The sequence below is a fragment of the Rhea pennata genome, chromosome 3 (assembly GCF_028389875.1).
Source record: "Rhea pennata isolate bPtePen1 chromosome 3, bPtePen1.pri, whole genome shotgun sequence".
Taxonomy (NCBI): domain Eukaryota; kingdom Metazoa; phylum Chordata; class Aves; order Rheiformes; family Rheidae; genus Rhea; species Rhea pennata.
In genome coordinates this window covers 91408135-91423630 of record NC_084665.1, presented here as the reverse complement: position 1 = coordinate 91423630, position 15496 = coordinate 91408135, and the positions used below count along the sequence as shown (strand labels likewise).

Genomic DNA, 15496 nt, shown 5'->3' with positions numbered 1-15496 from the left:
TTTCCCTTCTTCCTTGCTTTATTAGCCTTGTATTCTGCAAACTCTGTTTGTAGTCAGCATGATATTAACATCATATTTTACGTTTTGCATTTTCAAATCCTTTCTGGCTGGGAAGTGATGTAATGAAGTGGATTACGTAGATCAGGAGGGCTGCTTAAAACAGATGCAGGTTTCGCCAGCATTATCCTGAATGTTTTGCTGCAGCAGTTATTTATAGTATAAGTGATCAGTTATCGCACATTAGCAGAGGTGTCGTAAAGGACTGATTTTGCTCCTAGCCCTTTGCAGGTACGTTAGGATTCTATAAAGTATTGGTGAAGTTGCCCTTCTGTTTATTCTGCTTTTGTTCTGAACAAAATTAAAAATTATGAGGAGTTCCTTTCCCCCTCGCCCCTATTTTTTCATCCCCATTGCTAATAGGGGTATACATGTTCCTGTTTTTCATAGCTATTCTGTGTAAGCAGGGTTCTTTCCTTGCTTTCTTTGACAGTTTCTTGAGAAATTTCAGTAGAAATGCAGACCTTGTGTAGTGATTATCAGTGTTTGCTTTTCCTGAGTTACCTTTTGCACAGTATTTAATTGATGGACTGTTTGCGCAATCTGCAGGCTGAAAAGGGCTGTATTTGAAACTCTTGTCCTTGCCTCCAAAATAGCCCCATAAACGAAAGTTTGTCATTTATGTCTGACCTTTTAAGCTGTTCTAAGTAAGCATGCAACACAACTGCAGTTCATAAGTCATATTTTAGCCCAAATGTAACATTTCTTGTCTAAAATACTGATAATGCTAAGGTGTGCTTTGAGCATAGAGGTACATATGTTAGTTTGAACTGATGTTGTGTATTAGCATTTATGTATTGGTGTTGTGTCCCTGCAAAATTGTGCAAAGCTCTCTACTGTTGAATCCTGATAGGCTTTTCAACTTGAATATTTAAAAGCTAAAAGGCGCTATATAGGAAATGTGAACACTTCTATTTTTAAGATACTGTCAGTATCATTGTCAGTAATGAAGTACCTGCTCTTAACATGTTTCACATTTTGAACAGTATACTGTATACATTCCTTTTGGCATTTGCAACATGTGCTTATATATTGTAGCACAAACAACATTGTAACTGTAAGTGGACTGAGAGTAGCAAGTGGTGAAACAGAGCTGGAGGAGATTCTTTTGCTAAAATACTTTGTTTCACAAAAAATGTCAATGCTCCTGCATAGGTAGCTGTGTCAGAAATTGCAAGGATGCAGGATAGTCAGCTGAATAAATAGCCAGGACGTGGGGTGGGTATTGACAGTCTGTTCCTGAAGACCACGGTGCCATGTCATCTTTACTTTTCCCTTGCATTACTCAACAATTTTTAGTGTGCGTATGTGCATTCATACTCTCATTGTACGGTGGATTTAGTGCAGATACAATATGGTACAAGTGTTTCTGCTTTCCATTACTTTTGGGAATATTCTAAATATGTGGGAGCTTTTCTACTTCTTCCCAGTCTGTGCTAACTGATAACTCAATGATTCAGTCTGTCATTAAGAGCATAGCATAAGGCTGTAAATGGAATCGTCAGCCCAAAATGGGGAAAATAATTGTAAGTAATGATACAAGAAGCAGCTATTTATAATGTTTTTATAACGGTGTATAGTGAAATATATATATTTTTTTATCTCTTATTAAAAGCTATATAAGAACAGAAAACCAGGTTAAGGCTTAAATAACAAGTAAAACACTTTTTTAGGACTGTTCTTCAGAAAATGCAAGTTGGTTTCTAAGACAGAAGTTACTCATGACACCAAGCTCTTCTGCTTTATGTTGCCTAAGAGCACTCATTTGCAGGTTCCCACTGGACAACATGTTTACCTCAAACAAACTATTGCAGGTAAGAAAAAAAAAATATAATATAATCATGGTTATTTAATATAAAGCCGTGGTTAAAATGTCTGCCTTTCCATGATCGCAATCACAGCTTAGTAACAAGCTGACTGGGTTAATACTGTCAAAACGCTAAATATCAAGATGTCTGTCATTCTGTTCTATTGCTGACCTTACTGTCTCTTCTTCCAACTCTTCTTTTAAAAGATTCTCCCTAGTCAAGTAGTGGGGGAAAGCTCATTTTATGTGTGTTGCAAATAATTAGTCTACTCCTTTTAGTTTGCAGCTTTTCTGGCATGTTGTTGGAGGATTATGTTTCAGTGTTGCTTCTGTCTTTTGGTCCTGGTAACACTACTTTCTACTCAAGTTGGACGGTATTAATGATAACATTAAAATGAGGATAGAGTCATGAAGAGGAAATGTTTTAAGAAAAGCATTGTCTAAGTGTTACTCTTCAGAATTTTGGAAGAAAAGAATTGCTTTTTTAATACTTTAAAAAAGCTTTCATATTGGCAGTTATACTGGTACTTGCATTGTGCCATTTATACATGGCAGAGAAACTCTCTCAGAATGCTCAGAAAAACTGTTAAATATCTTTTAATTCCAAAGTGTATTTTGTCCTCACTCCACTTCCATCAATTCTGTGCTGGTGTCCCACTCTTGCTATCTTTTTCTATTATTATTATGCAAATTTTTAAAAATCATAATGGAAGAAAATCTAGTCATGCAGTGTTAAAAATCTGTTGTTTCAATAAAAAAGAAAGCTGTGGTACTTGAAACTGAATGGTAATAATTAGATTTTCTTGTTCATTGAGGGTGACCATAGATTTCCCTTTCCAATGTTTTGAATTGCTAAGTTGTACAGAAATAACATCCTATGGCCTGGAGATTTTAGTCAGGGGAATGGAAGAATGTTTTAATAAGAAATGGTACAGTGGAAAATAAAATACTTGCTCAAAATTGCACAGTATGGTCTTATTTGTATGGGGCATATAGATTATTTGTAATATTTGCAGTAAATTTGCTGAATAAGGGACACTTAGCAGCCTTTTTTGCTTTCTGTTTAGGGATAGAGGTAGTAAAACCATACACACCTTTATTGCCTTTTTTGCCACTGGATTTCAAAGAACCATCTTGCCATGATAGTGCAAATATATATTTAATGATTAAGATTTATTCCTGTGGACTGTTCACACAGGCACTTGACCACCTACAAATTGGTAAGTAAATGTGTTTTTTCACTTTTGCAGCAATTGTTTATCTCTGTAGATTTATTGTCAGGGTATTGTGATATTCTTATTGTTTCCCCAGTTATAAATCAGTGCATACTTTTAACTTTTTAAAAAATCTTGTTTCCTGTATCCTAAACCTGCAGCTTCATCCTCACTGTAATTAGGAACAGTTCATTATACAAAACTGTCTTGACTGATCTTCCAAATGGGTTTATATTTAAGTGTAACTGTTTAGATATATCAGCTATATCACACATTAATTTTCAGTGATTACCTTCTATTTAATTCTGTATATACTCTTAGAACAACTTCCTGTACTTTTTGGATAAAGAAATCTAGGTATGTTTTATTAGATTTAAGATGCACTTCCTTTTCTGTTTCACATATGAGGCAAATTATGCACATTTTTGAAGTCAGTGTTACTGTGTAAAATCCATCTAAACAAGACATTTTGATTGAACATCTGTTATTTTAACAAAAATGATCCATGTGTGATATGAATATAGTGCCCTCTGTAAAGAACCCTAATACTACAAGGATGAAGGCAATATTAAGGGCCTTTAAAAATAGTTAATAGTGTTCAGATTTTTCATCTAATTTAAGGCTTTCTGTTCTGTTTTTTGTTATATAGGAGACTGTATTTCTATTAGCAGTCCTGAAGGTAACTTCAAGATGTCAAAAGTTCAGGCTTTAGAAGATCTCTTTTTATTGGCAGCAGGCACAGGCTTCACACCAATGGTTAAACTGCTGAATTTTGCTCTAACTGAAGTTAGTAGTCTCCGGTATGTACATTTTCTTTTTCAAATGATTAAACCCCTAAGCTAGAATAATCCATAGGAAGTATGTGGCAAAATGTAGTAGGCAAACCTCAGGGTTACTAAAATGCCAAAAAATTGGTATGAAAGCATTTTTCCTTGGTTTATGCCAAAAACTGACATGCTTTAGGGAAGACTGCGACAGTCTTTGGGAGCTTGTACTTAGTTGGTTATTGGCTACCAACAACAAAATGAACTGGTTTACAGTTTGGATTTTAATCATGATATAAATTATCCCAAGAAACAGAAAACTTGACTACTTAAAATCTAGCTTTGCATTGGAGTGCTTTTTTCTAATACTGAAATATTTCAATGTAAATTTCATTTCCGTAACGTAGGGAGTTTATACTTACTTAGATATGGATTCTCTTTAATCTGTTAGAGTAGCTAATATACCTGTATATATTTACTTTTCACACCTGTTAGAAGAAATAGTAACATATTTTTACCAGTTGAATTTTAGTTTTCATGAAAGTACAGTCATTAGTCATTAGGCACTAGAATAACTTCAACTGACAGGTTATGCAGACATTAAGCTTGATGTTTCTGACTGCTGTAGACAGTTTAGTTTCTTGGCCTTATTTTTGCTTTTTAACCCTCACTTCCTGTTATTAGAAAATGTTGCAAGAGTGTTTTTATTTTATGTATTTATTTACGTATTTTATCATATAATATGTGTATTTTATGTAAAAAACTGCATAAAATTCTTACTGTGATAAGTGAAGACTCCTATAAACTTTGTTTACGTACACTAGAACATGAATCATAGTGAAGGCTGAGGAAGGATCTGAAGGATGAATTAGTTGCCACTTCGATATTCAGAAGCAGAATCAGCTTCTGCCTGTGTTGTTCTAAGCAGGTGTTGACTAAACCTCTACTGTTGCATTACTAATTACTGGAGAAACGACATCTTCTCTAGGTGGTGTTTTCCAGAACATAACTGTTTTGGAGTATTAGATTTCTATCCTTACTGTCTAACCTCAATCTCCCTATTATAATTTAGGCCTGTTATTTCTAGTCTATGGTAGATTTTTTTCTCTTCTTGTCCACACCAATTTTTTCTCATCTGCAGCAGCCCTTTGTATATCAGAGTAACAGTCTCCCCTCAGTCTTGTCTCCCCTCTAATAGGGCAAATTGTATTTGGCCGAAGCATTCATTTTACAAAATAGCAATCTTCTATGCTGTTCTTTCCTATTTAAGTGGACATTTTTGCTCCTTTTTATTGATGCTGCATTACTGCAGTCAGCTGGCTCTATTCTTAAAGACAACCGAGGCACAAAGGCCCTAAACATTAGGCAGATGACTAAGATGCTTTCCACAAGTAAGTGTAGAATTGCAGTCTATCCTTGATTCTCCTTGATAGGTGTGCCTTGTTTTGTCTCCAGCTTTTCATTCCTAAGCTCTCACTCTGTTCTTCTGTTCTCTGTTAATACACCGTTCTACTTTCATCGTTCCTTTTTTTTTTTTTTTTTTTTTTTTTTTTTTGTGGTTGAACTTGATTTTGCAACTTTCTTCCCTTCCTAGTCTTCCTCTGCGTTAAAATCATCTAAGGAACTCTTTAACTTCTTTCCCTAGGCAGATTCTCATAAGATCTTGCATGTTGTTTTTTTTTAAGTTTATTCCAATCTGCCTTCTTTGAAGTATTTTTTTTTAATGTATTTGTTGGATTTCCCCTGTTTCCTTCCAAAGGACTGATAAAGTTTCTCATTTCATTTATCTAAGCTTCTGTGCTCATTCTCTGTTAGCTCCTATGTAATAGTGGGCTCAAATCTAATCTCTGCATCTTCCTTTTAGCTGTTTTCTCCTTCCCTTGTAACTAAACTGTCAGCAATTTCTTCCAAGTTTCTTTGTACCCAAAGGGTGAAATGCACTGCTTTCTTATGCATGTATTTGTTGGCAGTGGGTTGTTTTTTGGTTTTTAGCACTTGCTGCTGGCCTGCACCATTCCAGCCTGACATTCTTGAAGTGAGCTATATTATCTGTGTTTTCAGGGAAGCTGGCTCTGGGAAGAGTTTAAGAAACCTGTTTTTGGCACGTTCTGGCTTCCAAATAAGTTGCTTTTTAGCATATAAAGACAAAGTGTGGCTGGTTTGTGTGGGATAGTGTTTTGTTCTATGACGAACAAGTTTTCCAAAGTTTGTATACTGCAGTTTATTTTGAACTGTACTGAATCTGGAACTTCTTCCTTCTCGTGATAACACTGTTAATGGGTATTACATGCAACTGTTATTCCTTGCTTTTTATTTTTGCCAGCAGAAAATGGGTGTGCTGCTCGTTAAGATAGTTTGTTGTCTTTAGTGCTATATATAGCTTGGAAGAGGCTTCCCAGTAAATTGAAATATGCCCAGGCTGCAAGGGGGAAAAAATTGGAAGTCTGAAAAACGTCGAATCTTCGGACTAGGAGAATATGGGCTTTTTAATTGCGGTTTTGGAACTGTTGGAGATTGTGAACAGAAGTTCTAGGATATGTGACACGCATGCATGAAAGATGGCTCTGCGTAAGCTAGGTTGGGGTCGATGGGGGTTAGTAGTGCAGCGTCACGTGAACGTAATGCCGTGCCTCGTGCCAGCCTCTTGGATGCAAGGCTGGCCACATGTAGAACGATGCCGGGTGTTGCAGTACCTTGTTTTATCGAGCTGGAATTGCAGGGCTGTGCGACACGAAGGACCAGCAGGCTTATTAGCTCAGGCTCAGTGGCAGTCCTGGCAGGTACCTGTTCCCCGCAAGTACTGCACTGCCCTATGTGAACTTCTTTCTGGAGCCGTAGCAACACACACTCTTTGCTCAGAGCTATGTCTGTGCTGAAGAACCACCTGCAGCTTAAAGCCCTGTAGGATGCTCTCCGGGACCTGCTTGCTTAGCTGTAGATTTTCAGTTTTAGGTCAGTTGTGCCCAGTGTATTAATCTGTCATTGGCAGTAAAAGAGGAATCATGTTTATGAGGCTTTATCAGATGGTAAATTGTACTTTGACTGCAAAGTCTTTTTGTGCTGTTTCACCTCTGTTGTAGCATAAAAGTCTGAAGAGATAATAGCACTGGCCTTAGTGATATTTTTGAAATGAACTATCCAGCAAATATAACAACTGTAAATAGTAGCTTTCTATACAGGAAAATCGGTTTTATATAAAAAAAAAAAAAAAAAAAAAAAAAAAAAAAAAAAAAGTTGGAATAAGGTAAGCTGGTGCAGAGTGCCACTAGCTTAGTTTGCTCTTCAAGTTGATGAGTTAGGTCCCTGACAGGGAAGGCTAGTATTTTTATTTAAAGCTGAGGTCAAAGGGGAGAACAGGTGCTCCACGGCTGCTGATAGTTGCCATGTGTGCTTTACTCCCTTGTGTGTCGCATTTTGTCTCCAAATTGTCTATGCAGATGTTAGAATTACCAGGGAAGCACCCCTACGGGACAGCAATACCTGAGTGATCTGGTAAACTATCCTACGAAAGTTTGGTATAAAGGAAGTTGCAAGACATACTGTTTTGTACAGTGCTCTTATATTGAGTGTCTCCTGAGGATCATTTTTTATCTACATATTTTCAAAATCAGATTGAGAGTAAGGTTGTTCTATCTTTGGTATGCTTAGATTACATCTTTATGAATTTCATATTGACATAACCTTCTTGAAATTCCAGCTTAATCTCTACAAGCTGTTGTATGTAATATTAAAAAAGTATGCAGAATTGATATAACATCTGTTAGCTGCAGAAATAGTGCTCAAACAGTATTGAGAAAACACTATGTAAAACTTGATAAACTTAGACCTGATTTAGAGTACAATGTAACTTCTGTGAGAGAGTTCCTTATTTTCCTTAGGATCAGATAGGATCCTGGCATTTAGAAGAAGAGTCACAAGCCCAACAGACTTTCATAAGTCAAATGCTCCTATATAATTCATATAATTCAGTAAGTTCTGATTATTCAACACTTGTTTCAAATGTAGAAACAAGCTTCTTCTTTTTTTTTTTTTTTTTTTTTTTTTTTAGGACAGCAAAGCTGATCTTCTTCAACAAAACAGAAGATGATATACTTTGGAGAAACCAACTGGAGCAATTAGCACTTAAAGATGAAAGGTATTTAAGTCCTGTAGAAAACAAATTTGTATTATCGTAGTATATAGGAGAACAGGCTCTAGAACTTAGACTGTGTTATACAGCTATGCCACAAAGATAAATGTGTTTATTGATCAGAGGCACATATCAGTAGGCTATGCTACTATATTGTGTAGGTCCAATAGAAAGACAGGAGTTTGATAGATGCATAATAGGTGTTTATTAGAGATGATATCTTAGATGAGGTCGTACCTATGATTGGCTGAGAAGGTTTTTGAAGGTGAAGAAAATAGCTTTAGCAATAGAAAATGTAAAGAGAATGAAATTGGAGAAATATGAGAAATATACAAAGAGAAGTGTGGAAGTGACAGATGAGGAGAGTATACCTTTGGAGCAAAATTCTGAATTTACAGAGGAGTCTTGAGAAAAGCCTGTTAGTTATCACCCAAGGAAATATTCATTTAGAAATTCAAAGTTTAAATTAAGCCTATTGCTTTCATTTTTACTTATTCCCTAATTGTTGCAATTTCTTCCTCTATTACAGTGTAAATGTGTATTAAAATGCACTAGTGGATGTGTAATATTAATTTAATTTGACAGGCCACAATTTGGTCAGGAGACACAACAATTTAAGTTTTTGTTTATTTTAGTTACTGTATCCTTGCTTTTGTAACTACATAAATTGTCAATATCTAGGTTTTTTGGAGATGAAAAAAGTTCCTTTTGTTTATGCTTAGCAAATGTTTATTCTTAGCTGAAATTGTGCGAACAAACTAATTTCATGTATTCCTTCAAAACATCAAAGTGAAAAGTCAATATTATTTCATAATATAGTGACATCTGGCACCTCTAAAGCTTTGTAGTCTAGACATTGTGCAGTTTTGCAGCATAAGCTATTTTTCCTTTTCAATATGAGCCTCAGATACACGAGTGCTTGACTTCTTTTTTTTTGCTCAGTAACTACCCTGACAACAAATCTTTGAAACCAGTTGTAATATTTTCTCAGTAATGAAATTTCATTGACATTTTCACAAGTGTGGCTAAACATTCCTGTTTTGCTGCTTATGTACTGAGTTACACCAATGTTGTATATGTGTATAATGTAAATGTGCTTTAGTATCTTAATTGGTACCAGCTGGTTTTCTATTTCTGATGAAATTTACAACTAAAAGATTTTTGAGATGTGAAGATTGGATTATCTAATTAAATACAGAATATTGGAGGTGATTTGGTTAGCTTGTTTGCTTGATGGGAAATACTAAATGTCTGTGATGTCTTATACTGTGCTCAGTAGAGCAGAACAAGAAAGTAATCCTAGGAAACATCAGTATCTCCATCACTGATGTTGTATAGCAGACTTCAAATCTGGGGCAATATTTCTGAAATACTTTTCTGCTTTCCAGGTTTGAGGTTCAGTTCATTCTTTCAGAACCAACAAAGGATTGGGTGGGTAAACAGGGGAGAATTTCTTCATCTCTCCTCTCTGCGGTTATGAAAAGAAGCAGAAAAGACTCCAAAGTGCTTATTTGCATCTGTGGTCCAACACCTTTTACTGAACAAGGAGTACAGTGAGTGTGGAGTTCTTTTGGTTTGTTTGTTTGTTTGTTTGGGAGGGGGGGCTTGGGTGTTTTTGTTTCGTTCTTAATTTCCTCATTCTCTGTTCAACAGTTAGTTGAATACTAATCAGCTACACTATTTCTGACTTGGTGGTCTTTCTAAAATGGCCTTCAGTTTTCTGCTTCATGAGAAAACTTTTAATTTTTAAAAGCTGCATTTTCAAAAATACTTGACATGGTATTTTAGGACTGTACTTAGTATGTAAATAGGTAAATATCCAGCAATATGTGAATTTCATGAGCACTAGTTAAAAACTTTCTAAGAACATCTTTTTAACAATGACTTTTTTCAAGACTTTAAATGCTGCTTTTAGTGTTTGGATAAAAGTTATAGGAAATAAGCTTTCTGTATTGATACCTGCGTGACAAACTGAGTTACTAAAAGTAGAATTAGAAGCAGCTGCTTCATGAGAAGCAGTTCTGTTGATTATTAGTGCATTTATATTTCTATTACATCTGTACCTCATAATTTTATTTTAGATGCCATAAAGATAAAAGACCAACAACTTTCTCTCATACAGTTTCAAATATTGAACCAATATGAACATCATTTCTATGCAACTGACTTCAGTAGGGCTGCAGAAATGTATGTAAAGGAGGGTGAAATTGGCCAATAATTATGTCAACCCTTGAGAAATCTGAGATAGTTAAAACAATATCTTTAATTATTTTTAGGAATTGTGATAGTATCTTAAAAGTTTGTGCAGTGTGTATGAACTTCTGGGCATGAAATGTTTTCTAACTGTATTTGTAAAGGTAAACTTCATGGTGCCTGAATAAAAACAGGATGGCAGTACTGAAGTTGTGGTGCTTTAAGTATGTCTGTGGTGGAGTTTGGTTTCCAAATACTAATATTACAAACTTTATTTCTGACTTTCAGATGTCTGAAGGATTTTGGATACTCCCAAGAAGAGATACATGCTTTTACTGCGTAAAAAAAAAATGAAAATATCAATGTTTGTTTGTATAAATCGATCTTATTTATTTACCTTCATGAATTTATTTAAATGAGAAGTAATTTTTTAAGACTTGAAATTTCTGTCTTGGTACCAAACTGTTTCTTGGAAGAAATATATCTTTGAAAAAAAGTTTTATACTGTGTTTTACCTTGTTTTTGTAAATATTTTTGCTAATACTTAAAATTCACCCAGGATGTTAATTTATTGTAGAGGCAAGCAAAAGTGTATAGTACACATTGTTAGTTATATAATGTTGTTGACTCATGAGAATTTTGAAATTTATGATAAGCACTGATTTAGGTTTTGACTCAAAATGCTTATTATTTCTTACTGTAAAATGTCTTAAGAGCAATACTGTCTGAATTTAAACATTGCACTGTAACTCAGGTAACTGATCACTGAAATATGTTCTTTGTCAACTTAAATCTCTATTTGACTTGCAACCGATCCAGATAAGTTTTTGGTTTTGTACACATTTACAGAGAGTAAAATTTAAGAGCTTTTCGTAAAATACAAAATGTACATCAAATAATAAAAAATAATAATTTTACATGAATTATGTGCATTTTAGTACATTCTCTGTATTTTCAGTTTATAGTGTGACACAGAAAGATTTCCACAAGCTTAGGACAGCAATTGAGAACTTGGAACATAGGCGTAAAGTCTTGATCTCCCAGTGAACTTCCTGTGTGGCCATGCTGGTATCAAGCATTTTCTTGTCACGAACTGTTCTGAGGATAAAAGCATGACAGTTTATGGCCTGCAGGTGCCTTGGTAAGGACCTAAAAATACTCTGACAGGTTGCAGTAATATTGAATAATGTTACTTGAATCCATTTTTTTCACCCCATTAGTAAAAGCTTGTTGTTATAAAACTGTAATTTCCTGTCACGTAATAATTTGGTGGAAGAAAAGAGCCAAGGAGTGACCTTTCTAGATGTTGTTAGTAGTAGCTACTGTTTCATTATGAGTTCTAATAATGTTTGCATCCTCCTTTTATGATGGTGAATGGTTATTTCTTCTTCCAAAGAAGCCAGGCTTGCTGTTCTAACATCCATACTTTAACATTTATGACAAAATGTTCTAATAATATCCTTTTATAGGTGGAATTAAAAAAAATTTAGAAGGTGGAATTGCTATGTGACAGTGGCTGTCTATCCTAAACTGAACTGTCATATTTTCAGTGCACTCGTATTTACTAGACTTGAAGATAGTATTAGAAAAGGATCTGGCTGTCAGTCATTGTGCATAGGTCATGATAGTCACAGTTTCAGAAAAGATAGTAAGTAGTAGATGAGATTACTCTGGTAACTTGAAAAAACACATTTTTGTTTTAATGAATAAACCTTGCATCTTTCTTAGGACACTGAAGAATTTCTGGTGTTCCCACTAACCTAGGATCTCAGATACTGCTATGTTAAAAGAAATTATTTGGTTTAATGAATGACTTCATTAATTGCTGCTGAGTCAGGCTTTTCGCTTCTAACAGCCTGCCCTTTGTGCTTTCATCATCCTCCCTCACATTTATCTAAAAAGGCAAAAGAAAGCGTTTTGGATAAGTAGTTGTGAGACTGTTTCAGTGACTTTATCCTTTGCCTTAGCCAGATTCAGCCCCAAACTGTGACTTTCTGAAGGCTTAGAGCAATCACTGTTGTGTTTGTAGGGTGGAACTACATCAGAGGAGGTCAAGAAGCTTGTGAAGTCTGTATTTAGTGCGTATTCACGCTGGTTTCTGAAAGTTTGTTTCCAGTGTGATCTAATAGTCGTAGCTGCTGTTTACTGTTGCAGCATGAAGGAAATTGTTTTTGGAGGCCTTAGGACTGTCAGGAAGGGTGGGGAAGCTGATCCTCGTGAGATCAGCTATATTCAGCATCAAAAGGTACGTGGATCTTGAACACTTCAGTGCTGTGAGAGAGTGTTGGGATGCAACTCTACCGACAGTTCCTATGGAGGCTTTGGAAAGGTGTGAATCCCAGTGTTGCTGGGCCCTGGTAGAAAGCTGACTAGAACTGGGTTCTTTGGTGCCCTTAATAGCTCACAAGTCTGTTGCACATCTCAACATCTATGTGAGCTATCCTGTCTATGCACTTAGCTTATATGGTATGAATGATACAATAAAGATAAAGCAAGGAAAACAGCCAAATTAATAGCTAGTTTTGGAAATCTAAGAATGGGAAGAACCACCATAGCACTCAACCCCTTATTCAGATCATGGGTTGGAGTAAACTTCATGGACCTTGGGCTCCATCTGTCTGCAGGAAAAAGAAAAGCCCATTTGTAGGACTTATTACAGGTGTATTTCTTCTGGAGATATAGAATCATAGAATTGGGAAGGTTGGAAGGGACCTCTGGAGATCATCTAGTCCAACCCTCAAACAAGTGGCCCATACGGGGATTGAACCCACGACCTTGGCATTATTAGCACCATGCTGTAACCAACTGAGGTATGCCTAACCATTAATACTTGTTCAAAACTGATGATGCTGGTGTTATAGATGGGAACAAAAATGGGTTGTGACATATGAAAGATGCGCCCTCGAAGATTTCAGTATGCAAATGTGTTACACTTAATCCTCAAAAGCAACTATTCAGAAGTTTGGTTTCTGGTTTCTTCATTATGTTAGTCACTGTCAAAGCACTGAATTCAGAATTGTTCCTGTTTACAATAGAAAGGGCATGTCTAAATCTGGTTGAGTAAGGGAGAGAGGCTGGGGATTTGGCACGAGATTATCCATGAACAACATCAAGTTGTCATGTGAGTCAGCGTGCTGTGGGTGATCCCATTCCTCTGTGGGAGAGAAAAAAGCTGATGATCCTAGGAGATGAAATACCTTGACCATTAAATTGTGAGTGATTGTTGTTTCTCTTCTTTAGAGAAGGAAGAATGGGGGCTGAATGATTTCTGTTTGACTTTATTAATGTAAAGACTTGCCAGATTATCTGCTCTGATTCACACAGAGGTAGTATTCTTTTGCAGAGCTTCAGATGCTCCCTGGTATTTTAAGAGTGTCACATAGGTTATGATCCTTAATTAGACTAAGTGACTTAATTTAATTTTCAGTTGTTTGTTGAAGTGGCATTTTTTGTGTACCTGTGCTTAAGATTGTGTTGGATGACATCTTTTGCAACAAATGCCTAAGGTGATCTTGCAAATTCAGGTGGTTGTATTCCCATGATTTTTTGTTACAGAGGAAAAGATCAATTCTCAGAAATTTTCTGGAAGTTAGAAGTATGTAGCCAATGTTTGTAGCTAGTGGTTCCCTCGCTAGCTTGTCTGCCTCTGGCATAAGTTCTAAGAACGTACACATCTCTGGAAGTGTAACATGCTTGTTTCCCAAAGGCTGGAGGGATTTTGTTTGTTTGCTCAGTACATATCTTTCAACACTTCAGCATTATTTCATTGACTTGCCTTGATGAAACTTAATAGATCTTCCCATAAGCTGGTTAAGTTGATTTTTACAGTGAGCCTCTGATCATCAAAATCATAAGCCATGCGTATTCTGTTGAACCTGGCCTGCAGATTCAGAATTACTGGGTGGGAAGAGGAGAGAGGGAATAGGCTCTCATGTGCTGTGCAGAGAGATTGACCAGCGAGCTACATTTTCCTAGGGAATGGAACTAAAAATGGAAGATGACATCAGAAAAATACTCCTCTATACTACTTTTTACTAAGTACCTGGTTAATGTCAGGTTCTCATGAATTAATGTTCACTTGAATTGTTGGAAGCTAGTTCACCAAGAAACAAACCTTTTTTTGTTTTTCAAAGTGAGGAAGACTCCCTCCCCCCGCCCCCGCCTTCTCCCTTTTGGTTTTCTGCAGGAAAATTCAATTTGAAAATACACCAGTTCTAGTTCTGGAATACTCATATGTTCAAAGATTCAGCAGGCTGAGAGGAACCAATATGAAGTGGTGGTGTTGATCATTTCTCTGCTGTTGCTCAGGGGGGTATTTGTATGCTCATTAAGAGAGAATTGTTTCTACAAAACCATCCATAATAACACCAGCCAGTAAGCATAAGGAATTTGAAGAGTGCAATCATTCAGTAGGTCTACAATAACTAAAAAAATTATAGTGTTTTATCTATACAATGTTTGCTTATTTCAGTGCATCAGTAGTTGCAGCTGTGCTCTGGAGGAGACTCATTACATAGTAAGGCAGAAAACTTTGCACTATTGTCTCCTCTCAGGAATCTTTCTGAGCAAAATTAATTTGTTTGGGAAGACACAGGAACCTCTATGCAGATATATCTTTTATCATACCAGTACTTCACTGTTCTTCTGGAAGAATCCCTGTATTACAAAACTATGCAACTCCTATAAATAATGCTAAATTTTGTGCTTGTGTCAGCGACCTCTTACCAGCAGTGGCTCATATTACAAGCTGTTGAAATAAACAATTTCTTTCTCCTCCCTCACAAGAAGATACATTACTAATATCCTGGGAAAACATTCTGTGCTGTTCAGACTACATCCTGATCTTGCAATTTAAAGACAAAACCAAACAAATCCTACCACACAAGTATGTGGGAATTAAACTCGTGAAGTCTGCGTATTTAATCAGAATTTGAATGGGACTTCTCAGAAACTATTCTGAATGAACCTACTATCTCATAAAATGGTGTTCTGGAAGAGTGAGGAAAATCTGTGCCAGCCTTATTCCACTCTTTCTCTTCTCTTGCAGATAGGTCTGTAATGTGATTCTTACAGCTGGATGGGTTGAAAAAGGAGAATTGCCTTGAGTTTCAATTCCACCTACAGAATTCATTGCTCTGGTCTTGTCAAGGGTCATATCCTAAAAGTGATAGTGGACCTTCCAAACTACTTGAAATCCTCTTTAATCCTGGTTTTCTATATTTTCAACTGGGAAAACATCTACTTAAGCATCTTTTCATAAGGATTGAAATACAGATCAACTATTTTCTTAAAATTTGGATACCTCCTTTCTGACTAAGTTTTTATTCATTTA

General features: G+C 36.0%; 1 protein-coding gene across 2 annotated transcripts in view; it reads left to right on the top strand.

Moving 5' to 3' along the window:
- The window catches only part of LOC134137898 (cytochrome b5 reductase 4), a 32148-nt gene extending 21125 nt beyond the window's left edge, over positions 1-11023 (top strand). For both annotated transcript variants that reach the window (XM_062571044.1, XM_062571045.1), the window contains exons 11-16: positions 1731-1871; positions 2932-3084; positions 3728-3878; positions 7891-7977; positions 9360-9524; positions 10453-11023. In XM_062571044.1, the coding sequence (XP_062427028.1) occupies positions 1731-1871; positions 2932-3084; positions 3728-3878; positions 7891-7977; positions 9360-9524; positions 10453-10507 (752 nt within the window). In that variant the 3' untranslated portion in view covers positions 10508-11023. The remainder of the gene's footprint in view (positions 1-1730; positions 1872-2931; positions 3085-3727; positions 3879-7890; positions 7978-9359; positions 9525-10452) is intronic.
- The last annotated feature ends 4473 nt before the right edge of the window (positions 11024-15496 follow it).